Source organism: Dasypus novemcinctus, chromosome 13, assembly GCF_030445035.2.
Source record: "Dasypus novemcinctus isolate mDasNov1 chromosome 13, mDasNov1.1.hap2, whole genome shotgun sequence".
NCBI lineage: Eukaryota > Metazoa > Chordata > Mammalia > Cingulata > Dasypodidae > Dasypus > Dasypus novemcinctus.
This window is the reverse complement of record NC_080685.1, coordinates 97224249-97252076: the sequence shown is the minus strand read 5'-3', so window position 1 is coordinate 97252076 and position 27828 is coordinate 97224249. Positions and strand designations below refer to the sequence as shown.

The 27828-nt window shown below is 51.7% G+C and overlaps 1 protein-coding gene and 1 long non-coding RNA gene across 2 annotated transcripts in view; one reads left to right on the top strand and one right to left on the bottom strand.

Moving 5' to 3' along the window:
* The window catches only part of TRAF5 (TNF receptor associated factor 5), a 51756-nt gene extending 24358 nt beyond the window's left edge, over window positions 1–27398 (bottom strand). The window contains exons 1-3 of the mRNA XM_058275163.2: window positions 27238–27398; window positions 1667–1893; window positions 664–721 (exon numbers count right to left, since the gene is read on the bottom strand). Of these exons, the coding sequence (XP_058131146.1) occupies window positions 664–721; window positions 1667–1884 (276 nt within the window). The 5' untranslated portion in view covers window positions 1885–1893; window positions 27238–27398. The remainder of the gene's footprint in view (window positions 1–663; window positions 722–1666; window positions 1894–27237) is intronic.
* On the top strand, window positions 11720–12947 carry LOC131273087 (uncharacterized). Its single transcript, XR_009180233.1, has 2 exons — window positions 11720–11975; window positions 12625–12947. It is a non-coding gene; the product is annotated as an uncharacterized lncRNA (long non-coding RNA).
* Window positions 27399–27828: the final 430 nt, after the last annotated feature.

Here is a 27828-nt window from a genome sequence, read left to right as displayed (position 1 = left end):
TTATTAAAAATAATAAAGTGGGTGTAGCTCAGTGGCGAGGGCCTGCTTCCCATGTCTGAGGTCCCAAGTTCAACCCCCGGTATCTCCTAAAATTAAAAAATTAAAATAAATAAAAGTCAAGGCTCTTTGGAGCGGATGTGGCCCAAGCAGTTGAGCTCTGCCTCCCACACGGGAGGCCTGAGGATTGGCTCCCAGGGCCTCCTGAAAAAACAAAAACAAACGACAAGCAAAACAAACGGAAACACCAACTCCAGGAAGCCTATGTGGCTCAGTGGTTGAGCACCAGCTTCCCACACAGGAGGTCCCAGGTTCAATCCCTGGCCCTGGTACCTCAATAATAATAGTAATAAATGAAATAAAAAGACGTTTTAGGAACTGACCAGATGAGAAGGGGTTTTCCAGGAAACGGAAGGTTTCCTTTCTCCCAGCTGTTCAAGAGGGCTGGAGCTAGTGTAAGACAGGGGGAAGGAAGAAGCAGAAGAGGAGGCTTCCTCAAAAACAGGCAGGAACAGGGTCTGACCTGAGTCCACGGCAGAGGCTGTGGGCTTTGAGGAGGCCCCCACCTCGCCCTCTCCAGGTCCAGCCTTCGTCTCTGATCCAAACCAGGACACAGGCTTCTCCACCGCCCAGAGAGCTGCTAAACCAAAGCAGGGATTTCCTTACCTCCTGAGATCTGATGATCTCCTTATCCACGGGGCAGATTGGCACGGCGTTCAATTCTCTGGAGAGAAAAATAAAAAGGGAGCCGAAGGTAGGCGATTACTTCAACAGCACCACATTGTGACTGGGATTGATACCACTGCACTTGATTGTATGCCTGGGAGTGGCTGAGACGGGAAGTTATCTATGGATATGTTAGAGACAAGGACAATTAAATGGAATGGAAGATTCTGGACCGAATCTAATAAGGGAGGTGAAAATGTCCAAAAGAACATTACTGGGACATCTGAAAAACGTGGAAGGCAGACTGTATGGTTTATAGCAATGTTAAATTTCTTGAACTTGAGATCTGTACCGAATGAGGGTACAGAAGTGAAATATCCTTGTTCATAGGAATTAGTCATGGAAATAGTAAATGTTAAAGGACCATGATGGATGTAACATAATCTCAAATGTTTAGAAAACAGAATGATAGATTGAGAGAGAGGAAGGAAAGAGAGGGGAGAGAGGGGAGAGAGAGGAAAGAGGGAAGAGAGGAGAGAGATGGAGAGAGGGGGGAGAGGGGGAAGAGGAGGGGGAGGGAGAGGGAGAGAGGGAGAGAGGGGGAGGGGAGGGGGAAAGGGGAGGGGGGAGGGAGAGGAGCAGGGAGAGAAAGAAAGAGGAAGGAAAGAGGGAGGGAAAGGGAAAGGGAAAGGGAAAGGGAAAGGGAAAGGGAAAGGGAAAGGGAAAGGGGCCAGGGCAACCACAGCAGCCCTGTGAGCTGCGGGTCCTCCCAGCAGCTAACTGCCCATGACCGACTGGGCATCCAGGTCTACCCTCGCATGCAAAACAGGTGTGGTCTGAAGTGCAGGGAAGAGTGAAGAGCTGTAAATGAGTGGCAAAACATGAAACTGTGCAGGGCCCCCTCAAACTCGCGGTTGTGGCCAACCACAGCAACTCCGAAAAACGCTCGCCGGCGAGTGGCCGTGGCTGGCACGCCTGGCGCAGGCCCGGGCGAGCTGCTCACCTCAGGGACAGGATGCAGTGGTGGCAGAAGCGGTGCCCGCAGCCCGTCTGGTGGGGGTTGTGGAGCACTGCGTGGCAGAAGGCACACTTGTAGCGCTCTTCTAACTGTTCCACAAACCGATACTCTGTGTTGGGCTCAAAGTCCAAGGAAACAGAGTTCCCGGAATTCTGGCGGATGAAACCAGAGGGGACACCTCCTTGTGCCTCAGGATAAGCCATTCTAGGAGACTGGGGGCAGAGAAGGGAAATAAAGTGTTCAAACACCAAAGCACCTGCAGCCTGCAAGCGTTTTCACGAATGGTTTCATAAGTCATGAACGCCGCCCACTTAGCAGTTCTATTTATGTAATAGCCCCTGCCGCCGGGGGCCTCCCGTTGTGACTTCTAGCAAGCGTATACACTCCTTCAGCTCTTTGTTCCTCAACGGGCCTAAAGTATTACATCAGACTGGCCCTATCCTTGGACAAAACCTATAGCCAAATGTTGACTACATTCTAAGCAAACAGTTTTGGGTTTTTTTTCTTTTTTTCATTGTAAAAAGTACGCTAAATCTTTTATTTTTTTTCACTTCTATTTTCTCTTATAAATGCATTTTTTAAATTGCGTTTTTTGAAGATACATAGATCACAAACCATGTTACATTAAAAAATATAAGGGAAGTGGATTTGGCTCAATGGATAGAGCATCCACCTATGACATGGGAGGTCCAGGATTCAAACCCAGGGTCTCTTGGCCCGTGTGGTGAGCCGGCCCATGCGCAGTGCTGATGTTGCACAAGGAGTGCCCTGCTACGCAGGGGTGTCCCCCACGTAGGGGAGCCCCACACACAAGGAGTGCACCCCATAGGGAGAGACGCCCCATGAGAAAAAAAACATGCAGCCTGCCCAGGAGTGGCGCCGCACGCACGGAGAGCTGACGCAGCAAGATGATGCAACAAAAAGAGGCACAGATTCCTGGTGCCACTGACAAGAATACAAGCAGACACAGAACACACACAGAATGGACACAGAGTACAGACAACTGGGGGCGGGGGAAGGGGAGAGAAATAAAAAATATATACAAATATAAGAGGTTCCCATATACCCTGCTCCCCTCCCCCCGACTTCTCCCACATCAACAACCTCTTTCATCAGTGTGGCATATTCACTGCATTTGGTGAACACATTTTGGAGCACGGCTGCACCGCAGGGATAACAGTTTACATTACAGTTTACACTCTCCCCCAGTCCATTCAGTGGGTTATGACAGGATATATAATGTCCAGCATCTGTCCCTGCAATATCATTTAGGACAACTCCACGTCCCGAAAATGCCCCCACATCATAGCTCTTCTTCCCTCTCCATGTCCTCAGCAACTACCATGGCCACTTTCTCCACACCAGTAGGCAGTTTTTATGGATTTTCTTTTCACTCACTCGAAAGAGTGACCTAAACAAATGTTTCAGCATCTAGGTAAAAATTTTCAGAGGCAAAAATCTTGCATGCACATCCATTTACTTCTTGCAATATATATTACCACCACCAAAACCACGAGTTCTTATTCAAACTAAGAGCCTGTTAAGTGCTTTCCCCTCCAATTCATCCTCTGTACTGTAACTAGGATGATTATTTTCAAAATGCAAGTATCTTTCACGGTTACCTTCCCTGCCTAAATACCTGTCAGTAGCTTCCCAGAGCTCTGAGGTAAAGTCCATAATCTTAAACAGGTTATAAGACCACAGCTGCCTCTGTCCACTCCCCAGCAGTACCCGGGACCACTCTTCACGTGCTTTCTGCATTCCAGCCACACACACTTTCAGTTTTTCTAATATACCATGCCTCTCTCCTGCCACAGGGCCTTTGCACAAGTCATTTCCTCTACCTAGAATGCTTCCTCCACCCCCTCCAGTCACTCAGTAAATGCACATTTATCCTTCCAATTTCCAGTGCCTTGTCCTCAGACAAGCTCTCCCTCACCCTCAGTCTAACAACAGTAGGTTTGCTCAGCAATCTGTAAAACATTTCTGGCCAACAAAAGCGAGAGTGAGATTCTTCACTACTAATCCTTTCGGGCCTTTGAACTATATGATTACATTACCTATTCAAAAACAAGCATCCATTAAGTTATATCCCTCACAGGATGAGGTTCCTTTCCTTCAGAGCAATACTTGGTTTGAAACTAGATACACGTTTGTGTGATTACTTGATTTATATTTAAAGACACACGGATCATATCTGCTCTTGTTCATCACTGTATTCTAGGCCCTAGCACTGAGCCTGGCATGGAGAACAACTTAGCTGTTTGTTGAATTGATGTTACTGAATGAACTTTTGGGGGGAAAACTTCATAGAGCAGCTATAACTAGTATGGGCCTCTAAGATAATGATTCTTTTTTTTTTTTTTTTAAGATTTATTTTTTATTTATTTAATTCCCCTCCCCTCCCCTCCCCCGGTTGTCTGTTTTCTGTGTCTTTTTGCTGCATCTTGTTTCTTTGTCCGCTTCTGTTGTCGTCAGCAGCACGGGAAGTGTGGGCGGCGCCATTCCTGGGCAGGCTGCGCTTTCTTTCGCGCTGGGCGGCTCTCCTTAAGGGGCGCACTCCTTGCGCGTGGGGCTCCCCTACGCGGGGGACACCCCTGCGTGGCAGGGCACTCCTTTGCGCACATCAGCACTGCGCATGGGCCAGCTCCACACGGGTCAAGGAGGCCCGGGGTTTGAACCGCAGACCTCCCATGTGGTAGATGGACGCCCTAACCACTGGGCCAAAATCCGTTTCCCATGATTCTTAACCTTTCTTGAGCAAGGACCTCTCCCAACTTTCTTTCGAAAGTTGATGAAAACTCTAAAGACTTTCTTCCCCAGAAAGAAACACCACACAAGGACATTTAAGGATGCTCTGAATTCATCCATGGTCCCCAGGTTAAGAACAGCTCTAGGGAAGTGGATGTGACTCAAGCAATTGAGCTCCTGCCTACCACATGGGAGGTCTCGGGTTCAGTGTCTCCTTAAGAAGACTAGCAAGACAGTGAGCTGACATGACAGGCTGGTGCAGTGAGCTGACACACAAGATGATGTAACAAGAGACACAAGGAGGAAAACATAATGAGAGATGCAAAAAAGCAGGGAGCAGAGGTGGCTGACGTTATTAGGTGCCTCTCTCCCATATGGGAGGTCCCGAGTTTGGTTCCTGGTGCCTCTTGAAAGAGAAGATGAGCACACAATGAACAGACGCAGCAAGTGAAAAGAATGAGGGGGTGGGGAGAAATTTAAAAATAAATATTAAAAAAAAAAAAAAAAGAGCAGCTCTGCCTCCCCGGAAGAAAGCTGTTACTTTTGGGTACAATGTACAGAGTGGCTTTTAGGGTAGTTGGCACATGGTTCATAGATGGGAGGCCATCTGGCGTGGTCCCTGGGGACGTTTCCTTCCACATGGCTGGGCACAGGAAGGCCTGTTCTTCAGGCTCACTTGCTTCAGCCCGCTCTTGGGATCCCTCCTAACGAGAGATGGGCAGCCCCATTCACACTCAGAGCTGCCTAGCTCATCTCTGACCCTTCTCTCCTCACTTGCCTGTGTGCTCTGGCTGGCCTGGTTCACTACATGAATGGGGGAGAGTTTGGGTAAAGGGAGCCACTGGAGTCTTTCAGCAAATAAAGTTTTCTCCCTGGAGGGCCCAACAAGCCGGGGAGTTTTTTATTATTATTATCATCCTGGGGTTTGAAATCAAAGCCCTAGCCTTTCCTCTCTGCATGTGTTTCCTGCCACAGTTCAAGGGTGGTAGGTAGGTAATACAAGGTGTGCGTGTTCCCCTTTTAAGAAGATTTACCCTTGGGATTTAACAGAAGTTGTAATTATGAAGATGAAGAGGCACAGCATTTGATTTATAAGCTCAACCCTAAGAGTGAAGACCCACCTTTCGCTCAGAGGCGGGAAAAACCATCTCAAATCGTCCTAATCTGCCCTGTGTTCCCTAGTCCCAAAGAAGGTGGCTGCGTCGTGCCCTGGGCCCCTCTGGGATTCTCTCACGAGATCAAGTTCAAGTCTGTGACCAGCGCATCTAACTCTGGGCTCCCAGGGATGTCCACTAAGGCAACCGACTCGAGCAGCCTCCGGAACAAGGCTGCGGGATGTATAAACCTCAGCTCGGGCTTCCTTGTACCACATTCCGTCTTCCTCCCTCGCACCACAGGGGTCTACTGACGCAGCTCTCGACGTCCCTCTTTCTCTACGACACCCGTTCTCAAATTTTTTGGACTCAGGATGCCTCTACACTCTTAAGCGTTAAGTACCCCGAAGAGTTTTTGTTTGTGTGGGTTATATCTACCAATATTTACCGGGATTAGAAATTAAAACCAGAGATTATTTTTGAAATATAACTTCATTCATTCACCTTAAAATTATAAACGAATTAGGTTAACATAAATAACACATTTTTATGAAAAATAACTATTTTCTAAAACAAATAGAATTCCTGAGAAGGGTGGCACTGTTTTACATTTTGGCATCTCTCTTCAATGGCCAGTTTACAGAAGACAGCTGGATTTTGGATCTGCATTCAGTGGGGTGCAGTATCACATGCCACGTAGCATCTGGAAAAGTCACTGTACTCTTGTGAGAGAATTAGAGTGCAAACAGACAAACGACACCGTCGTGTTACCATGAACACAGTTTAGACCATGCAGATCCCCTGAAAGGGGCAATCGTGTGCTGGCAACGGTTACCCACAGGTTCTCCTGAGGGAAAAGCCCTGCTCTGCAGCACCTGCCAATTCCTGTGGCGTAAATACTCCCACCACGGCCGATTCCAAGCCGCCAAGGCGAGCCGTCCCTGAACTTGGCGTTGGGAAGGGACGTGCGCACGGGCTCTGCGAGCAGCTCCAGCACCCTGGGGTCCCTGAAGCCCACCTGGGGCACCGCCGCTCTGCCACCCTGCCGGGCGGGTCTGTATCCCCACGGCCTCTGCGCTGGCAGGGCCCAGCACCCTGCGACCCTCGCGGACAGTCGCTTGGCTCCTGCGGATGAGCCAGGAGAGGCCTGAGGACTGAGTACCCGCCATCCCCTGCCCAGCACCGTGAGCCTTTCCCAGCCCTCCCGCCACTCAGCCCTGCCTGCGTCCTCGGCTGGCCTCACCCACCCCATCTGCTGTCGTCTTGCCCAGTACTTTGCTGGAGAGGGTTTCTCTAACCACGCTTTTAGAAAACAATCACTTATGTTCGGACACGCGATAGGGACTTTAGCCGTTTCAGGGCTGTGTTCTTGCCCAGAACCGAGGTGGGATGGCTCCCAGGAAGGGGCTGCCTCCTTCTTCTGGAGCTTCCTCACGCCCCTGCCTGGGCTCTGAGACAGAATCACTGCCCGCTGTTCACTGGCGCAGGGCAGCCCGACGGCAGAAACAAAAGGGCTGATGTTTCTTCACCTAACAAATACATCTAAGCAATGGAATGTTTGCAGCTGGCATTGTCATTCCCAGGCAGCTATTTAGAGGAAATGAGTAAGAGCTCCATTTTATTAAATATCGTTCCTCTTTGTGTATATCTTATTATACAAAAACAATAAAGGGGTTCAGTATTCTCAAAGAAGAAATAAATTATCAAAACTACTAATATTGGACTCCGTCCATCCTTCTGGGATAAATAGTGCCTTCTTCCTACCCCTGACTGAATGTAAAATATGGCCCTCCCGCTAAAGAGTTATTAACTCAAAACAGAAGATTAGAGAAAATTACAGCCCATCTGTTCCTAAGAATCCTTACTGAGCGTTTCTTTTACATGCCATTTTTTAGCTTCACAAATTCATGTGTCATTCCCATGTGGATTTCCTAGGAATTCCAAACCAAAGCCATGGATGCTATGACTTAATTCTTCACTTACACAGGTTATGTCTCCTCTGATTCATTTCTGGGGAACTAATAACAAATAGCCTAAGATTCTGAAGCAGCACGAGCTTAGCTTTTAGGTACAAAAAAGGACACATATCTTATAGAGCTCAGTCTCAGGTTTAACAAAGAAAGGTTCTTATCTCTGTGTACAGTACATCCAAACGCTCCGACATTCTGTTTAGATTAATGAAGGTTTGGAAAACTTGGGAATTTTTCTTTACATTATAGTTAGTAAGCTGTAAGCCCAAGGATTATGTTGCCAGGGTTTTCAAGTTCTGCTTCTTGAGGAGTTACCGGTTACTACAGAAGAAATCCCAGACAGTACAGCACACAGGACCAGACACCTCCGTCCCTGCTCTGCCACCCACCAGTGTGAGCCCTTGGGCAGCACATCCCTGCAACCCCGGCCTGCCCATCCCTCCACTGATTCCACATGTGCATATCCTGGGCCAGGTCCAGAGAACAGAGAAACATGGGACATTGCGTCTACCCTCGAGGCCCTCCAAGCCGAGAAGAGGCAATCAGACGCGGAAACGATAAATTACAATATCCTAGTGGCAAGTACCATAAAGGGAGATTTAAATCAAGAACCGCTGGAGCCCGGATAAGGGACAGCTAACACTTTCTGGGGTATCTGTACTGGTTGCACAGAGAAGAAATTATCTCAGCTGGTTCTAAAGAAAGAGGAGGTATTTTCTAGATGAAGGAGATAAAAGTATTTCCCAGAGTGTATCATAAAAGTTCTGGAATGGCTAGTAAATAAGCACAGTGGAATGAGGGGAACGTGCCAATCTTCTGTCTGTTTGTACCAGCAGGGCAAGGAGGGTGGGTGAAGCCAGGGTCCGTCTCCCCATGCCTTGGTGCTGGGCAGCATCTCCGGCAGTGCCCGGGCCTCCCCATGGCCTCACGACCAGCAGATGGCCCTTCTGGCTGTGGATGAGGGCCCGCAGCTACTAAGCTCTGGAAACACCACCCCTCTGCCCCTCAGCTCTAGGGCCGTGGGGCAGCTCCCACTGTGGCTCACTGGAGTTGCCCACTGAGTGCCCTGCTCGGATTCTCATCTCAGTGACCAACTCCTGTTCACTAGAAACACCTAGGAGGTGTCTGTGTGATCCAAGTGTGGAGGGGGGCGGGGGAAGCATATCACGAGGAACCCTGGACGCAGCCACAGTTGGGAATTTCGTTGTCCTCTGAGGTTTGGAGCTTCTAGGGATGATAAGCCTGGAGGGCAGACCTGAGCAGGGTGTGTAGGGGAGAGACAAGTTCAACAGGCCAAAGGAGGACAACAGTGGCCCGAGCCAGGGCAGGGCAGAGAGAAGCCGTGCTCATGAGGCACTTCTGAGATAAAACGCAGAGACGTAGAGATGGGCTTGGTGGAAGGGCTCAGGGAGAGGAGAATGAGGGACGCCTCCCACCTCCCAGCTCGGGAGCCTAGGCAGACAACGGCACCAACGAGAACGGAGCAGATATGCAAAGGCCGTGGGTGGCAAGAGACGGGGGGTGCCTCGGGGGTGGTCTCAAGTGCGAGGGTTGGGTCAGACAGCTGACATCTAACATCTCTTCCGGGACAACTTATAGGGTTCCCAGGAATGGACACATTTCCTTTCTAGGATCAATGGCTTTTAAAACTCCCCAGGGGAGGGAAGCGGCTGTGGCTCAATCGATTGGGCTCCCATCTACCAACTGGGAGGCCCTGGGTTTGTGTCCCAGGGCCTCCTTGTGAAGGCAGGCTGGCCCATGTCCATGGAGAGCTGACGGCCCGCACCTGCAGAGAGCTGGCGCAGCAAGATGATGCAACAAAGGGAGACAAACAGACAAAAAGAACATGCAGCAAATGGACACAGAAAGCACACAGCAAGCAAGTTGCAAGGGGGGAGAATAAATAAATAAGTTTAAAAAAAAAACTACCCAGGGGAGATGTGGCTCGAGCAGTTGGATGCCTGCCTCCCACATGGGAGGTACTGGGTTCGGTTCCCAGTGCCTCCTAAAGACGACAAACAACAAGCAGACACTGAGAGAGAAAAAGAGCAGACAAGCAAAAACAACAAGTAGACAATAAGAGAGAGAGGGAGAAAAAAAGCAACCTCTCCAGGACATTAAGTATTTTTCATATTTCAGATCATTTTCTTGTTGTTTTAATGATGGTATTTGATCTGTGCCAGGAAAATAAGATCTAAAAAGGGAAGAAATCTGAGAGGCAGAGCATGGGAGCGCGTGAAGCCAGGACTTCAAGGTCTGCTGCCTAATCCCTCCCCCTCCCACCCGCTTCTGGAACACAGCTCTTGTGCTGCACCTAACGGGATTTCACTGGTGCTGTTTCCACCAAGGCTTCTCCCTTCAGCCTTCATGACCCACCCACCCCCTTATAGGCCTGTATTCCCGCTAGTGACTGGATTAGACAAAAGCTCAGAGGCTCTACAACTGCTGCTAAAACTACGGTGGCGCCTGGGAGGAGTCTGAGGACTCCTACAGCCTTTTCCCCAGGCTCTCTATAAGGCAGAATATGCCGGAGAGTGGAGAATGCTTTCATTGGGAGCTGAAACTTACAGCGATAAGGTGTAAGGCGGGGGAACAAAGGCTGGTCCTTGAGCCACGGGCAGCGAAGGAGTCACAGGGTACTGGCCAGTCATGCGAGAGCTGCCAGAAGGCAAACTGCCCATATGTCCGCTCTGCTCTGTCTCTCCAGGCCCACCACCCACATTTAGCAATACGATGAGAAGGGCGCTGTTATTCCTCAAACCTACTCAAGACCCAGCGAAGGGTCCTGGGCTGTACGAAAGGAGGAGAAACTGAGGTTAGAGTAAGGAAAGCGGACATGTCAAGCCCCCAGGTTGCAGAGACCCAAGGAGACTGGATCTGTGCCCTCAGCAGTGTCCTAGAAGAGACCATCCCCAGCTCGGACTTCCTGCCGGGAGGACAGACAAGTTTCCTCTCTCAAGGTCCCTTTCAGCCTCTGCATACTGTGATTCTGTTCTTCCAGGAAGAGGCACAGTTATTATCAGAAAAGTTAAAAAAGAAAAGACGAAAAATCTCAACAGGATCTAGACACATTATCTCTTAGGTTTCTAAAGACCGTCTGCAAGACCCAGAGATCTTCCCTGAGCCTGAAGAAGAAATGCCTCAAGACGACGGCTCGCCTCTGCTCCAACCCCTCAACCTCCTCTTCCTTTCCACCGGTGAAGAGATTATTCCCACAGGCACTAACAAAACAAAACACCTTTGCGTGACCTCTGGGGGAAAATGGTTTGGTTTTCACTGACATTTAAATCCTTCAGATTGGACAAAGAGGAAGGGCCCAGAGAAACACAGAAGTAGCGACTCCATTTTACCTCAGCCCAAAGCGGTGGAGAGACCGTGCAGAGCAGCTGACGGCCACAGCAGCCCACCAGCCGCCCTCCTAGCGACGGGGTGACTGGCCCCGGTGTCTCAGAGGCAGAGATAGGGGGGCTTTTCGTTCTCTTAAAACTGTCACAGAATTGAGTTTTCTTGGAAGCAGAATGAAGAACGCTGTGGGTAAGATTTTAATTCCCTGAAAGAGAAGTGTGATTTCTTTCCAAGTTGTCAGGAAACCTCTGGTTCCTCATTTTCCTGGCACTGCAGCACAGCGCGGCTGTTGAGGGGAAGGGGTCAGAAGGCTGAAGGCAGCGCTGCCCCCTTCTGGGCCCGACACCCATGCGTCCCTGAGGGGCGGCTGCGCAGCCCGCACGTCAGCGTCACGTCGGGGAAGCCTTTAGTGGAACTACCTCGCTCAGGTAGTTCTCTCACCACTCCAAGCGATGCTGCAGGAGTCCTTAGGTTTGTTCTCAGAATTCGGTCCAAGACAAACATAAGGAAAACACTGCCGAGATTTCCACCCAAAAGCTCTCTTTCAGGAAGTGTTGCTTGGCCGGGCCGTGCAGGCCCTGCCCTCAGCTTCCTCGGCTCCCACTCCCTTACAGTCCCCTCTGCTTGTCTGGGAGCAGCTCGGCCGGCGCCCTGAAGGGCAGGGCTGTCCGCGTCGGTCTCCAGATCCTGAGAGTCAGGGCTGTGCCTGGCACAGAGGACTCGGTGAATGTTCAGTGAATAAGAAGAAATTTAGGATGAGTGGGTGAGGCCACCACGGACGCTGGATACAGATACAGGGCCGTGAAGACAGCCTATGACAAATGTGTAAGGAGGCGGAGGGCAAGCAGGGCTGGATATGGGTTAGCCTCACACTCCCTGCGGCGATGCTCAGGCACAGGGCCAGGCGAGTCACATGCACCAGCTCATGCAATCCTGATGACAACCCTACGTCTACGGTATTGATAGACGCGTCCCAGTTTTTCAACGAGGAAACTGGGACTTGGTAGAGATGAGGAGCGGAGATTCCTCCCCCGCTCTCCAAGGTCTGCCTTGACTAGAAGCATGGACTCAGGATTGGACCTGCCTGGATTAAAATCCTGGTTCTATTCCGTAACAACCACGTCAGACCGTATGGTATGTGAATATATCTCAGTAACACTGCTTAATAAATAACTGTGCAAGAATAGCCAGAAATAGTAGCTATGTACAACAGGGGAAACAGAGACTGAGAGGTGAAGGATTTTCTTGTTTGTCTGGTTTTTATTATTACTGAGATAATGAAAATGCTCTAATAATTACTGTCGTGATGAATGTACGACTGTGATTACACCACACACCACTGATTGTATACTTTGGATGAACTGTATGCTTTATTAATATGTAGCAATAAAATGGATTTGTTTAAAAAAAATTGCCATGTAAACTCAGGCAAGTTACATAGTCTCTGTGCTTCTCAGTATCTCATCTTTAAAACTGTGATAATGACAATAGTAGTCACCTCAGAAATTTGAAGGATTGAGTCAGGGTTTGGCTGGCCCGCTGCCTCCTTTTGTACACAAAACATCTACTGGAACACAGCCATGTATCAGCTACGGCTGTTTCTGTACTAAAAAGGCAGAACTGAGTAAACTGTGCCATAGGTCATATGACCTGCAAAGCCTAAAATATGTACTATGTGGTCTTTTATAAGAAAGTTTGCTGACCTCTGCTATATATGAAGAGCTTATAGCAGTGGGACATAGTGGGTGCTAAGAGGCTAACATTATTATCCCTCCATCAACAGCCTCCACTCTGAAGATACCCTGTCTATTGTGTGCCAGGCTTTGGGGTTCAGCAGTGAACCAGGCAAAGATGGTCCAAGCCTGCTCCCATGCCACTTTCAGTCTAACAGAGTACCCAAGATCATCACATATGGGAAAGGGAGAAAGGAGGAGGATGTTCAAATCTTCTTTGAAGACAAAATGAGAAAAATAAGACACTGGGAATAAACAGAATAAACAGAATAGACAGAAGAAAACATCACCGTACATACAAGACAACAGATCTTACAGTGATGAAAGACATGTTAAAGCTTTTTAATTTAAAATTTTATTATTTCTATTTAAATTTTTTTTGTATTTTAGTCATTATTTTTAAAACTATCATTTTTCTTATTAATCGTATTTGGTTATTTTGTTGGCTGCATTTTTTATCACATTTTGATCACAGAAAGGTTACAACTGCAGGAGGGCCAGATCTTAGGTGCAGGGTGTTCAGTGATGGGGCATATGTGGGAGGAAGTTTATCTGGGCCATACCTATAAGGCATATGAATGTGTCCAAGTGTTCATGGGGCATTGTCACAGTGGGTGGAGATTTACACAATAACTGAAAGAATGTCAGGTTCCCATCCTGGGCAGCTCTGCTACATTCTCTAATAGGACAGCAGGAATCCCGATTACAGTAACATGCCCTTGATAGTGATGACTATACTTATGAACCCTCCCTTCTGGAGTTGAAATTTAGCCTAGTATTGTAGGGTACCTAAGAGTTGCCTCCTGGAAGCCTCCTTGTTGCTCAAATGTGGCCTCTCTCTAAGCCAAACTCAGCATATAAATGCATTGCCTCCCACCCCTCCCCCCCACCCCTTCCACCCTGCTCCCTGGCAAGGGACATGACTCCCAGGGATAAGCCTCCCTGGCACCAAGGGATTACTACCAAGCACCAACTAGCAATGCCACTGGAAAAAGATGTTCATCAAATGGGGAAAAAGGGTAAAGACAAATGAGTTTATATGGCTAAGAGACTTCAAAGTGAGTTGGGAGGTCATTCCAGAAGTCCTGCTTATGCATGTCTCAGCAGGATCTCATTGACTGCCACAGTAAATAGCAATGCTCCTGAGGGTTCTGGAGACTCCAGACAGTATAGGCAGGGCTGAAAGCTCAGAATTTTGGCACCCTGGCAGTGGGCCCTACTTTGGAATTATATGCTCCCCAGTGTGACAGAGTTGGACTCAGTTGTGGTTTCCTAAACATGGATCTTCTGCCCCTTCTATTTGAACCCAGAGTTAGTACTAGAGTTAATAGGTGTATGTCCAAGAGACTTAAATCTTTGGGCTTTCCATGCACTAGCTGGGCTCTGAATCTCAACAGAGTTGCAACACCTACTCTCCAGTTCATTGGATTCACCCAGGACAACCAACAAGGAGAAGATGATGGACAACAACCATCTCAAGGAACAGTGAGAGTATACAACTATAAGCAAGATAATCCTATCGATCTTCCCCTTGGGATCTAAGCCCCCTCTCCATTAGAGGTAGAGTGAGCATCATCATCCCAGAATCCTCAGGTATGGGGAATGAGCAATGGACTAGAGTAGACTTACAGTTATTCTACTATAGACTTACTGTGATTCTAACAATGGAAGAAATTATATCATTGCTGTGGAGGCAGTGGCCACTGGAGGTTCTGAAGGGAGGGGGAGGGGAAAAAAAGTGTAATATGGGGGCATTTGGGGGACAGTGGAATTGTCCTGAATTACACTGCAATGACAGATACAGGCTATTAAATATCTTGTCATAACTAAAAATTGTGTGGGAGAGAGTGTAAACTACAATGTAAACTATAATCCACACTTAGTGGCAATGCTCCAAAATGCATTCATCAATTGTAACAAACATACCACATTAATGAAGTATATTGTTAATGTGGGAAAATATGGGAGGGGTAGGGAGCAGGGCAAATGGGAATCCCCCATATTTTTTATGTAAACCAAGTATCTTTCAAAAAAATTTTAAAATATATTATTAAAAAAAAGTCATCACAGACTGTGATAAATTCTTTGAATAAAATAAGCAGGATGCAGAAGAGAGAAATGGGGGATGACCATGTCAGACTAGAAGGCCTCCCAGAGGAGGTGATATCTGAGCACAACCTGAAGGACGAGGAAGAGCAACATGAAGCACGGGGGAAGGACATCCAGGCAGAGGGGACCGCGAGGGCCAAGACAAGTTCTGGGAAAGGGTTTGCCACAAGTGAGAAACAGAAAGGCCAATGCTCTGAAGTGTCATGGACAAGAGGAGGGGCGGTAGGAGGTAAGGCAGGAGGTAAGGCACCAGAAGGAGTCTGGATTTACTCTAAGCACAGAGCAATGGGAAGCCACAGGGAAGGCTTAAGCAGCCAACGGTAGTGTCTACTTTCTGATCTAAAAGCTCCCTTCCACATGCTGAGGAAGGTCAGGGCTGGGAAACCGCTGATCTGGGTGGCGCTGCTACAGGAGCCCGGAGAGATGTGGCAGAGGCCTGGACTGCAGAGGTGGTGGGGAAACCGAGCCAAGCTGGGGGATGTAAGGCGCATTTTCACAAGAGACTCAGGAGGACCTGGTGGCGAGTGGGAGGCTTGAAGGCACATGTGGAATCACCCCTGGGCAGAGGCACTGCTTCCCGAGCTGGAGAAAAGGGAGGGAATTCAGGAATTGTTCGGGGCGAGGAGAGGAAGCCTAATCCCTGTTCCTGACACGCACCTCTTCCAGGGAGAACAGCAATGGCCCCCCTGAAACTCTCCAAGGTAAAACATTCCCATCTTCTTCCTATGTTCCCTGCATGCTTTAATTTGTCCCCTCACTCACCTGTTGGCTGTAAATGGACTCTGCTTTTCCTGTATGCCCGAATCCCATGCGCACCCCCGTCCGGGCCCAGAAGTGCGTGTGACCCACAGAATCGAGGCCTGTGGATCTCCCACCACCCCACAGGCCACAGCCACCATCCTTTGAAGGCCCAGGGGCACCTCGATAGCCTTTTGGGGGGACACAGCACACCACTGACTTATATTCATTTGTATTCACCACGCTGTACAGATTTCTGTGTTTTTTCCAGGTATAAATCTACCGCCTTTTTCATTAGACACCCTACCCCCCCAACACAAAGCACTGCGCCCCCTCATCAGGGACCCTTCCATAAGCTAACCGCTCTCCCTCTCCCCACAGCTGCCTTTCTGCTGCCATTTTTCTCATTTCCCTGTTACAGCCTCCAGTCACACCTCCTCACTTTACTCAACGTGTCGTTTTTAATCCATGGTTACACCAGACGATCTCCCACTAAGTATTCATGGATTCAGTGATTTTTCATAAATCAGTCTCTTGCTGAGAACCCACCACGTGCGGACACGATGGGGAAACTGTGGTGCACCAGGGCTGGGCCTGGCTTCCTCCGGCCCTGGGCTACCCTCTCCCCACCTGCTTCACCACCCCCGCCCTTCCATCCCTGGCTGGAAGGAAGCCCACCCTCCAGAAGGCATGCTGCAGACCCCTGCTCCTCATCAGATCCCCTCGGCACCTCCCGGCATCGCCCCTACCCTCCTGAGTTCACCCATGCTCTGCCCTGGAGCTCAGCTGGCAACAAATCATCTGGGGACGGGGGGTGTGCTGAGCTCTGTGTGGTCTGCAAAAGCCTATTATATTAGTTTAATGATCTAAACTGTAATCACATAATCTCTCCTAAATACTTGCTCTCCTGCTCTTTATATGGCAGTTGACACTTCCTTCTTGAAACTCCCCGGTCTCCTGGCCCTGGGAACACTGTATTTTTTGCTTCTCCTTCCACCCCGACCACACCTCTAGAAGGCTCCTTCTCAGCAGCCCTCTCCCTGCGGGGCTCCCCGAGGCTGGGCCAGCCTTCTGCTCTTGGATCTTGCCTCAGCTCTAACCTCACCTCACTTGAAAGGCTCCCTCAGCCCCAGCCAGGCTGTGCTTCCAAATGCAGGCAGGCATCCCCGCTTCCTCGTGGGATGAGGCATTATCATCGCAGACCCACAGTTCTCCCCCCTGCTCCCTTCCTGACCACCCCATGCTCACATGCAGACAGGCAGGCAGAGCAGACACTCTCAGAAAGTGAATGAGATTCCAGGGGCCCCGCAGGAAGAGGATTGTGAAAGCTCAGGCACAACGTTCAGATTTAGCTTGAAATTTGGAAGCAGTTTCAAGAGAGGCCTGGGTGCTGCTTTTGCCCAGCCCATCACCCATGGCCTAAGCCGTGCTCTGAGCAAAGGGGAGAAACCTCAGAACACCTTAAAGAAGCTACAGGGAGCGGACGTGGCTCGAGCAGTTGCACTCCTGCCTCCCACCTGGGAGGTGCCGTGTTCGATTCCAGTGCCTTCTAGAGAAAATGAGCAAACACTGAGCTAACAACAATCAGACGAGGGAGCCAGGAGCCAACTCAGGGAGCCAATGTGGCTCAGTAGTTGAGCACTGGCCTTCTGCATATGAGGTCCTGGGTTCAATCCCTGGTCCCTCCCAGTATCTCAAAAAAAAAAAAAAAAAAAGCTACGGGGCACACATGCTGGTGAGTATTCAGAAAGTCCTGGCTTGCCTTGTGACTTCTGGTGACTCTCATGACCAAAGGCCAACATCATTCTCGCTGGGCCCACAGCTGGACTCCCAGTCGCCTTTGCTTTTTGTTTCTCTCTCCCAAGCTGACCACACACACATGTTGGGGAAACCACAACTGGCCCAGAGCCGGGCGGGTCCGTGGCTGGGGCAGAAGCCCGTTTCGTGAGAGGCAGACACAAGCCCTTCCTGAGCAGAGCCAGCCAGCTGTGTCCCAGGCCCAGCAGGACGCCGAGGGGACCGGAGGCAGGGCCCTCCTACCCCAGCCAGGAGCGATGTGGCTTCCGGAGGTCGGCAGCCCCAGGCACACCCCCGGCGCCCCACCCAACCGAGGCACCGAGCTAGAGATGCTGCCCCTCTGCACAACACTCAGCAGAGCAAGGGGTGGCTGGGGACCGACAGGGCGACAGAAGAGGGAGGAGGCTCGCGGGAAGACTGCAAGCAAGGGGAGCGGCTTACACACACAGCTGAGCCAAGCAGCTCTGGGAGGACGTAAGGGATCAGCTGGCCAAGGCTTTTGCCTTTTTTTTGGAAAGCAAACTCCAAACCAAATCTAATGCAGAAACCTCAAAAAATAAAAGCACACACAGAGAAGCTGCTCTGGTTGAAGCAGGGACTGCTGGGTCTCCCCACAATCTCCATCCCTCTGGCAGCCCTTTTGGGTAATCCTAGGGGTTCCACAGTTTTGTTTTTCAAGTTGTTAATAATTAATAATAATAATAATAATACCTTACCTGTATCAGTACTTCCCAGTTTGTACTTTTACATACAAGATCACACCCAGGCCTCCCACTAACCTTGTGGTGACATCATCCTATTTCCAATGAAGCACCCAAGGTCAAGTTCTTGAGCAACTGCCTCTGAATCTCACAGTAATGGTGGGGCAGGAATTTGATTCTAGGGTTTTGGATTCTGAATCCAGTGTTCTTTGCTCTGTGCCATGGCTGGGAGAAAACGCCCTGCGGGCCAACCAGCTCCGAAGAGGAGTCTCGGGTCTTGCTGAGAGGCAGTGCAGCTGTTAAAGACCAGCTCAGGAGTCAGACTGCTGGTGTTCAAGTCCATCTGCCGTTCACTCACCTGCACCACCTTTCCCCAACCTAGAAAACGGGGTGATAACAGTGCCTACCTCAAAGGCTTAGAACTAAGATTTGTGTTAAACCACGTAAGTTATTAGCACACAGAGCCTGGCACATAAATAAGCACGTAATATCCGTGCATGTCTATTTTTCCCTCCTCACCAACATTCATTTAGAGCTGTGTGCAGACAGGGTGAGGTGGCGGAGGAGCCCAAGCTAGCACACAGTTCCCATTCTCAAGTTTTCTGTTAGGTGGGCACCCTGCCTATACTAAAACTACAGCAGCAGTTCTCAGAGCAGCAGGCCCCTGGACGTTCTGCCTGGGAATCTGCACAGAAGCAGGGAAAAAAGCTGACTGGCTACCTTACCCAAGAGAAAAAGATCTCCGCTTGGGGAGGGGTGGGGGGGCGTCCATTTGCTACAGTAGTTTAGCCTTCTACTTCTGATCCACTTCTGAATCAGGATCTCTCAGCAGCACCCAGAAGTCTGCTCTGTTATCACGCTCCCAGGCTGGCTTCTGCAGCCCCTGAGAGTGTGGGCAGCCCTGGGTGGGCCCATCATGCCGGCATCTAGGCCGTTCTTCACGTGCCCACTCTCCCGGGGCCCCCGGCCTTCGGGCGGCACCCTTCCTCTCCTCCTCCTACACTCTGAGTGGTGGCCTCCCAGCTCCAATTCCTACCTGCAGTGTGGACCTCTGCCCTGAGCTCCACACTCATCCCAACTGCCCAGTCCATCCCTCCACACGCTCAACACGCATCTCCAGCTTAACACACGCAGCCCCCCAAACCTGGTCCCCCACATCTCCTTCCATCTCAGTAAAATGATGCCATGAAGCACCCTGTTGCGCAGATGAAAAACACTGGAGTCATCCTTGCTCCTCTACAGTCTATTCACAACCCAGCAGCCAGAGTGACCCCTTTCAATGGGGAAGTCGGGAACGTCCCTCCTGAGCTCCGGTGGCCCCATCTCAGGGTAAAGCCACTGTCCTTACAGGACAGGGCCCTACAAGGAAATGCAACATCCCCGGGGCCTCCACCCCCTCTGCATTTCCCCCCAAGCACTTATTGCCCTCTGACATATTATGGGCTTCATTCTTTATTATCTTTGTCCCCCTACCAGAATATAAGCTCCTTGTGGGCAGGGCTATTTGTCTCTTTTGTTCACTGATGTTTCAACACTTTGAACGATGAACATGACAGGTCCTCAATAAATAATTTTTGGAAAAATGAATAGGGAAGTGGATGTGGCTCAAGCAATTAGGCTCCCATCTACCACACAGGAGGTCCAGGGTTCAATACCCAGGGCCTCCTGGTGAAGGCAAGCTGGCCCGTGTGACAAGCTGGCCAATGTGATGAGCTGGCCTGCGCAGAGTATTGCCCCGTGCAGGAGGAGTGCTGGCCCACATGGAGAGTTAGCGCAGCAAGACGACGCAATGAAAAGAGACACAGAGGAGAGATAATAAATTAAGAAGCAGCAGACCAGGGAGCTGAGGTGGCACAAGAGAATGATCGCCCCTCTCTCACTCTGGAAGGTCCCAGGATCGGTTCCCGGAGCAGCCTAATGAAAATACAAGCAGACAAGAACACACAGTGAAGGGACACAGAGAGCAGACAACAGGGAGGATAAAAAAATAAATTAATTAAAAAAAAAAAAAAAAGAATGAATAGCTGCCTTAGTGGTATCCTAACAGAAAGCAGGAGAGCCTCTCTCCACAGAGCTACCAGTAACATGTAGACAGGGTAAAGCTGGCTAATGAAGGCTACCTTGGGGTAGGGCGGGGGACTGGAGCTGGGGTAAGGGTAAGAGGGGGGCAGTCAGTGCAAAGAAGGGGGGAAAGTCTAGCCATTTGGGGATGAGCTCTGAAATATAAATACTTCTGAGAGACTGGAGCTTCTGCAGTTCCTTGTTCACATACTAATGTGAATTAGTCCCAGGCGAGGGGCCCCAGTGGAGAGCTCTGGGCAGCCGGAGGGTACCAGGGACTTGGAAATGAGGGTCCAGAAAGGAAGACGGGCCAGCAACTCAACTCAGTTAACACTGATGGGGCCCTCACAGAGGTGCTAGGGATGGAAGGACACTTCTACCAGGTTCTATCTCGGAAGCCTTCACCAAGTCAACAAGTAATATGGTTCAGCTCACTCTTGTTTTCAGAGCCTATTTCAGACCTTTCTCTTCCCCCAGACCTTGACCACTCCCCCTCTCTCACCAGGAAACCTCACTTCCTACTGCACAGAAGAAAACAAAAGCCATCAGAGCAGAACGACTTCCTGCACCATGCCTGCAGGTCTCCCCTTTCCTCCCAGAGCAGCGGCAGAGGGCACCCCCACCTACCCTGGAGCCCAGCTCCCAGTACCTCAGGGATCTTGTGCTGTCAATTATTACCCACCTCCACCCGCTTTACCATCAGCCTCTCCCTCGAAGGCTGGCTCTTGCCCATCAGCATTTAAACAGCCCGGAGTCGCTCCTAAGATTTGGTAAAGGAAAACAAAACAGAAAGTTCTCACTCTCCTATTTTCCTAAAACGTTTTCTCTCCTGCCCCTCATAACCAAATTCTTTGACTTCTTCTCACCCCCATCTCCACTGGCCTTTCTTCAATCCAGTCTTCGGTCCGCTCCAGCCTGGCTTATACCCCACCAACCCATGCAAAACTGCTCTCACCAAGGTGGCCAGTGACCTCTGGTTGCTAAATTCAATGCTCTTCATCTTACCAGACCTCCCTGCAACTTGTGACATTGCTGACGCCCCCACTCCCACTCTAAAACACTCCTTCCACTTAGCTTCCTTGAAACCACACTGTCCTGGCATCAAAGCCCATGGATAAACTGACAACTGCCAAATTCCTCTCTCCAGCCCAGACTTCTCTGCATCTAGATCCAAATATGCTGCCGACCACCCAGGGACCCACAGCCCCTCCAAAACCAACCCACCCAGACCTGAACCCATTCGGCCCTCTCCGAGGCTCTCCAGAGCTGCTTCTCCTAAAAACCCGCTGTTCATTCTGCTACTGCTGCCAGACAAATGACATCATTCCTGGAAACGGCTTCTCTTTCCTCCTGTCCATTCCCTCAGGCCCAGAAGCCTCCTGGATGTGCCTCTTAAACTCCACCCACTTCTCTCCATTCCCACCGCCAGCCCCCTGTTCAGGCCCCCACCCCGGCGATCAAGACCCAGTCCAAGTGGAGTGAAACCCTCAAAGCCATACATATGGAGTGGCTGATACCAAGGAAGGATAGCGAGGGAAGATGTGTCTGGCTGTGCATGGCTAGTGTGTGGCACTGGGCATTTCTGAGCAAGGTCTGTTAAATGCAGTACTGAGGGCTGGAGGCAACATCCCAACAATACACTTTTTTTTTTTAATACACCAACTCAACTATCTCAAATCACTCTGCTTTGAACTAATCTACCTCCATCCATTAAGCATGACTATCCACTCCTTCCTCTACTTCTCTTTCCTCGGTTCCCCTCTGCATGCCAGGGCTTCTGGGAATAACCCCATTCCTTTTTAATCCCTTTTTTCATCCTGTATCTATTTGGTATTTAAGCAGTCGTGTTGTGTTAAGCTAGAGGCATGGTAAGTTTTCCTAGTGTACATCACAGGTGTCTGCCTAGCCCTTCCCTCAGTATTCTGCTTACATGGTAAAGGCAGAGCCGGGGCGTTCAAGACCTGCTTAGCTTAACTCCACTCATCTGCCTCCACCCACCAGGTCCAGGACCTCCCTAGCCAAAAGCTTCTGCCCACCCAGGCTGCTCTAAGCCATTCATACCCCTCAGTAAGGGAGAACCGAGGGCCCTGCCTGGCAGCTCTGCATCGAGCCACCCTCCCTGCTCCTCCTCTGACTGCCTATTTGCAGCCCACTAAAGTAACTGCTCTGCTCCTGGTGATTAAGCCAGTGCCTGTGTTCTGCTTCCCAAATCTGTTTGATTTCTTCTGCTGGGTCCCTGGGTTGACTCCCTGCCCAGCGCGTCTCTTCCTCCAAGGCTACCGCCTCCTTTGCCCACAAGTCCTTCTAAGGACTGGAATCCTGCCCCTGAAACCCAACTCTGTGGCTGGGTCTTCATTCTCTGATGCTTTCTGCCCTGCTCTCTGCCCACTCCTGGCCGAGGGCTCATCCCAGCATACCCCCAACAACCCCCAGGCAACCCCCGGGGCCTGCCTGGTCCAGAGACTGCGAACTGGCAGCAACAGGCTACTTTAAATGCTGGTCGACCCTGGCAATTGGTAGTTCTTTTGCTTGTCTGTTTTTAATTTAAATGTGAGTGCCTTTAGGCTAAGTATTTTCCACTCTCCAGAGATCCCCACAACACCCTATTAGTGCTATTAAACACATGGAAGATGAGAAACAGCTTTACTGTGTACCCACGGAGCACCAGGCTCTGTGTATATATTGTCTCGTTCAATCCTCCCAGCAACCCCAAGTGGGTGACGTTGCAAAGATTACAGAAATACAAGCAGTAAGTGGTATGTCCAGATTTGAATCCAGACCTATCGGATTCTGAGGTCCACACTGTTTCCACTCTGCCATTAGTGAAGCAGTAGGTCTTGACTGGGCCGCGGGTTAAGAGGACTGCCTGCGGCAGTGTGGAAGAGGGATTAGGACCCGGGGCAGGAAAGCAAGGAACTAGCAAGGTTGTCCAGGAGGTCATGTGGCTTGACCTCAGAACAGCCGCCCTGGGACTCGACAGTAGCTCAGGACTGGGCTTAACTGGAAGGACACAGGGCAGAGGTGAAGGAGAGCAGCAATCTCTGCACAGGTAGGGAGAACAGAGAAGAGGCGGCGGCTCAGGACGAGTGTCTGAGATGCTCCAGAGATATTACGGTTAAAATGCTGTATATCACAAATGAAAGTGGCCAAGGAGGAGAAGTGGATGAGAGATGGGCAGTTGGTCAGCCTTTTCTTAAGCATGATGGTTTTAGAGCAGATGTGGCCAAGCAGTTGAGCACCCACCTCCCACCCGGGAGGTCTGCGGTTCGGTTCCCAGTGCCTCCTAAAGGTGGCGAGCAAAGACAACGCATGCGACGAGGGAGCCATGGGGGCCGAGAAGGATGCTGGTTTAAGCCTCAGGAATAAAGGAGAAGAGCACAGTGAATAGAAAGCAGGCCTGAGTTTGGAGCACGGTCCCACTCAAGTAGATGAGAAGCTCGGGGTCAAGGCAGGGAACACCAGAGGGGTGAAGTGGTACCCTGCAAGCAGACGGACAACAGCTGCAGCGAGAAGAGCCAGCTGAGGATCACCAGGCCCTGGACACCTTCAGAGGCAATCTGAGCAGCGCGGCAGGTGCCCGGCACCCTCCGAGTGGAAAGCGCAAGTGCTGCCCGCTCTTGTCAGAAGCTCGTCAGACAAAGTGGGGGAAGAGGGACAGGCAAGCATGGGGTCTTCCTGTTAACAGAAGACTGAGCAGGTGGGAAAGGAAGTCAGTCAAGAGGGAACGATGGAGGGAACGCACCCCAGAAGGAACAGGAGGGCAGGACTCTCCCCTTGTACAGGGCCAGTGTGAGCCTTGTCCTTGACCGAGAAGCCACGGGGGAATTCCGGGGATGGTCTGAACTGGTGAGGAGGGCAGCTCCTGGAGCCCATGCAGAAGGCTGCGGTCAAGACAGGAGGCTTGGGGATCCGCTGAAAGTGAGATGGGCACCCCCGCACACGGACACCCTGGAGAGGGGCGCTCACTGGCCTCTGCCTTGACGGTGGGGCAGCCGTGTCGAGGTTGCACCTGCCCGGTCATTTAGCACGGGGTCCCCAGTGTCCAGGTACGTTCAGGCACACACTGCTTTGGCTACAGCACAGCCTAAGCACGCTGGTATCACCGCCCACCTGCGGGCAGCTAGAGGTGAGACAGGACCCGTGCAGTCACCCCAGACAGACTTTGAATTTCTCTCTCAGGCCTGAAGATGTCGTTCCCTTTTCTCTCCTCCCCACAGCACAGGGCTTGCTGGAGGCGGTCTAGGTCAAGGCTGCTGTCTGGCCCCCCAGCTAAAGCTTAGGAGCCTCCCAGCCTGGTGATGGCTTCCTGGGAACAGCTGCAGCACACTCTCCCTTTCCCGACACACACACACACAGATCCACCTGTTGCAGCTTCGCTTGGGCTGAGCTGCTGTCCCAGGGGAACCCCAGAAAAAGCCATGACCTGGGCAGAAAGTGGGTCTGCCACCCTCCCCCACTGCCTCTTAACGCTCAAATACGCCTAATCAGCGACCACGATGTCGGGCAGCTGTGGCCCCCACCCCTCCTGATGGAATAGTTCTCTCACCCTCTCCCTACCTAGACCCCCCGCTCCCACGAGCCAAGATACAGGAAGGGCAGCAATCAGTCAGAAGCATTGGACTCAGGTCATGATCCCCGCCGCACCCCACCCCCCCATGTGGTGTAAGATTTTGCAAGAAATTTCTGAGCCCCAGCTCACAACCAGGAAGGAACAGCACCTGCCTCTCCCCTCTCATGGGAGGAGGAGAGGAGTAAGTCAAATGAGAGGAGTAAGTCAAATGAGAAATTGTACATACTCTTCTGGTTTCTGAGATTTAAGCAAGTGTGGCTGGCAGTGCAACCTCTCTCTTCTAGGGAGCCCCAGGTCCCCCACAGCTCATGGCCCAAAGAAGGTGCCTGACAAATGAATTCGGTGCAATCCAGCCAACATCTGTTTATGCCTGGTCTATGCCAGGCTCCCAGATACAAACAAGAACAGACACCCGCCTGGCCCTGAGCTGGCTCAGCTGGGCAGAGCTAACACAGCGGCCAGTGCCGCCTCCAGCAGGGAAAAGGTCATCTGGGACCACCTGCTGACCCCTCAGACTAAGCAGGAGGTGGGTGGCCTCGGCTCCCTGAGAAACCAGGGCGAGGAGCCTGGAGCAGGAGCAGCCCAGGAGCGGCCCATGCCCGGCCCGGCAGAAGCTCAAGGGCTTATGTGCACTCCTGGTGCTTTGCCCTTGCTATCTGGGAGAGGTGGAGAATAATCCTGCTTTGGCCTGACTCACAAGGGTATCACAAGGGTGAAATGAGAACAAACTGACATAAGCAGCACAAAAAGGCTTTGAAAAGGAAAGACCGTTACAAACAAGGAATTTTTTTTTTTCTTCAGGGTCCTCTCAACTAAAGCTTAATCAGCAAAGGTTTGTTCGTCTAAATGCTGACAAGCCTGTCCCACTGCTAGCCTAACGGGACTGACTCCAAGTCAGGCAGGGCACCTGGCTCCCTCACTCTGCAATCATCTCGGCTGAACTGTTCCAATGACCAACGCTGCAACTTCCAGGGGATGGGGCCAGAGTTCCTGTTCCTAGTCTTTCCACCACCCACCGCCCACGTCCGATGGGCACTCAGGTGGGGCCTGCTGGCCGACGGCAGCACCACTCACCCCACCCCCTTTGCTACAGGCCTCAGTCCAAAGGACCTGGAAAGTCCTCCTCTCGCACCTCCCCTCTGGCAGGACTTCTAGACCTTTCTCCTGCCTATGTCCGAGGACCAGGGAGGGAGATTCCAGAACCTGAGAACCAACCCATCCCAGAGTTAAAAGCAAAAACCACCACAAAAACAATAAAAAATCTTTATAGAGGCTAGACAAATTATTCTCCCATCTCACACCCATCTTTTCCTACAGCAATCTGTCTTCCTTCAAATTACAGTGAAGTTGGGAGCAGGAGTGTTTAGATAATAAGGTCTTCACCCGGATCTTTCCAACACCCCTGTCCTGGCGGTGTGTGTATGAGGCAGAGCAGACAGCTGCACTTTGGGTTTGTGAGGCTCTAGCTCAGCTTTTCCTGCTAAAATATCACACACACACCCAGATGGGTTTTCGTTCCTCAAGCACCTCCAACAGTTTCTTTGCATTGTTCTGTCTTCCAGAATCCTTTTAAAATGCAAATATCCCTGGAGGAAGGAACCACATTCCACTGACCGTAGCCTAGCTCCCACTCGGCACCTGTGCCCAACAAAAATTTACGGATTTAAACTGGTGGCTAGATGCCTGTCCTCACAGCACAGAGGTCGGAGCCACGGTGGGTGGGGGTAGGGTGGGGTGAGCAGGGGCGGCCCAGGCAGGACGCCTCAGTTCACCAACTTCACCACTCCCTACAGCAGCGCTGCCTGCCTCCGCGAGGTAACTGAGTTGAGAGGAGAGTAAATCTGAAATAGCCAAATATGGAAACTCTGCAGGAGGGGCAGAATCACCGTCTGCCACGGCGGCCCAGCGGGGCCAGCAGCAAGAGCGGGGCCCTGATATTCACTGAAAACTAACCGAACTGCCCAAACTCTGCAGAGCGGTAACAAGGGGAGACGGATGCGCAGAGAATCCAGCAGTTCACGAATTCTCTGGTTGCCTCTGGGCAACTCATTTCACTTCTCTGTGTCTTAGTTTCTTCCGAGACCCCTCTGAGTTCACCTTCTGGGGTCCCGTGTTTCTAAATGAGCACGCGCAATCGGAGAGGCGTCTACTGGACGCCACGTTCAAGTTGCATCCTGGAGGAGCTCGGGTTGGAAGGTCTTGCAAAGGCAGAGAGGACGCCTCCGGGTGCGGGGGGGAGCAGGGGTTTGCAGTGCGGGTGTGCGGGCGTGCCCGAGAGTGGTGCCCGCCCTGCGCACTCCATCCTGACCCTGCTCCCTCCAGACCACTACCGCGCCCCCAGGCGCCGGCCTCGCCACACCCCTCCACCGCTAAGGAGACCCGCTCCAGGACCCCGAGCCCAGCGCCCAGGCCAGGGCGCTGCAGCCAGCACCGCATCTGCTCGCCCGCATCAGCAGCCTCGGGCCCCCCACCCCCCAGGTCACGCCCGGCCCCGCCACGCCCGGCCGGCCCGCGCCCTCCCGAGGACTCGCCCGTCGCGCGGGGGGCAGGCAGCCAGCACCCGGGACCCCGCAACCGGGGGTGGGGGCGGGGGGCGGCCGGGGGCTTCTCGGGGCTGCCGCGCTTTCGATTTCTAAAGTAAACGCGACAAGCCGAAAAGTAAAAGACACAAGACTCGGTCTCCTCACCCTGAAGTCGCCGGGCTTAATCCCTGCAGCGCGACCGCCACCCGGGCCTGCCGTCTGGCTCGGCGCTCGGGGCCCCGCCGGCGCGGTCCCGGGGCGCGCGGACACTCCGGGCGCTGAGCGGGCGAAGCTCTCAGCGCGGGCAGCCGCGGGGCGCGAGCGCAGGGCCCGGGGGCGGGAGGGGGCGGGAGGGGGCGGGAGAGGGCGGGCCCGGCGGGAGGGGCGGGGCGGGCCGAGGGTGGGGCCGAGGGGCGCGGGCCCCGCGAGGGGCAGGGGCGCGGGCGCGGGCGCGGGCACGGGCGGCGGGCGGGGCCGGGCGGACGCGCGCGGTGCTGCGCAGAAGGCGAGGAGACCGTTACTCAAGAAGTCACAAGGTTAATCTACCATCTCCAGCGTCATTCAAACCTACAGATGAAAACCCTTTGGATTTCCCCCAGGTGCTTTTGGATTGTCCGCCTCTTGCTCTTTAACCCGGGTAATCCTTTCTTGTAACCCATTCACCTCAAAGCCTGAGGTCAGGCTCAGCCTAGTCCCCGACCTGGCAATAGTGGACCTTTGCCAACCCTCTCTCCCTGCTGTGGAGCTAACACTAGC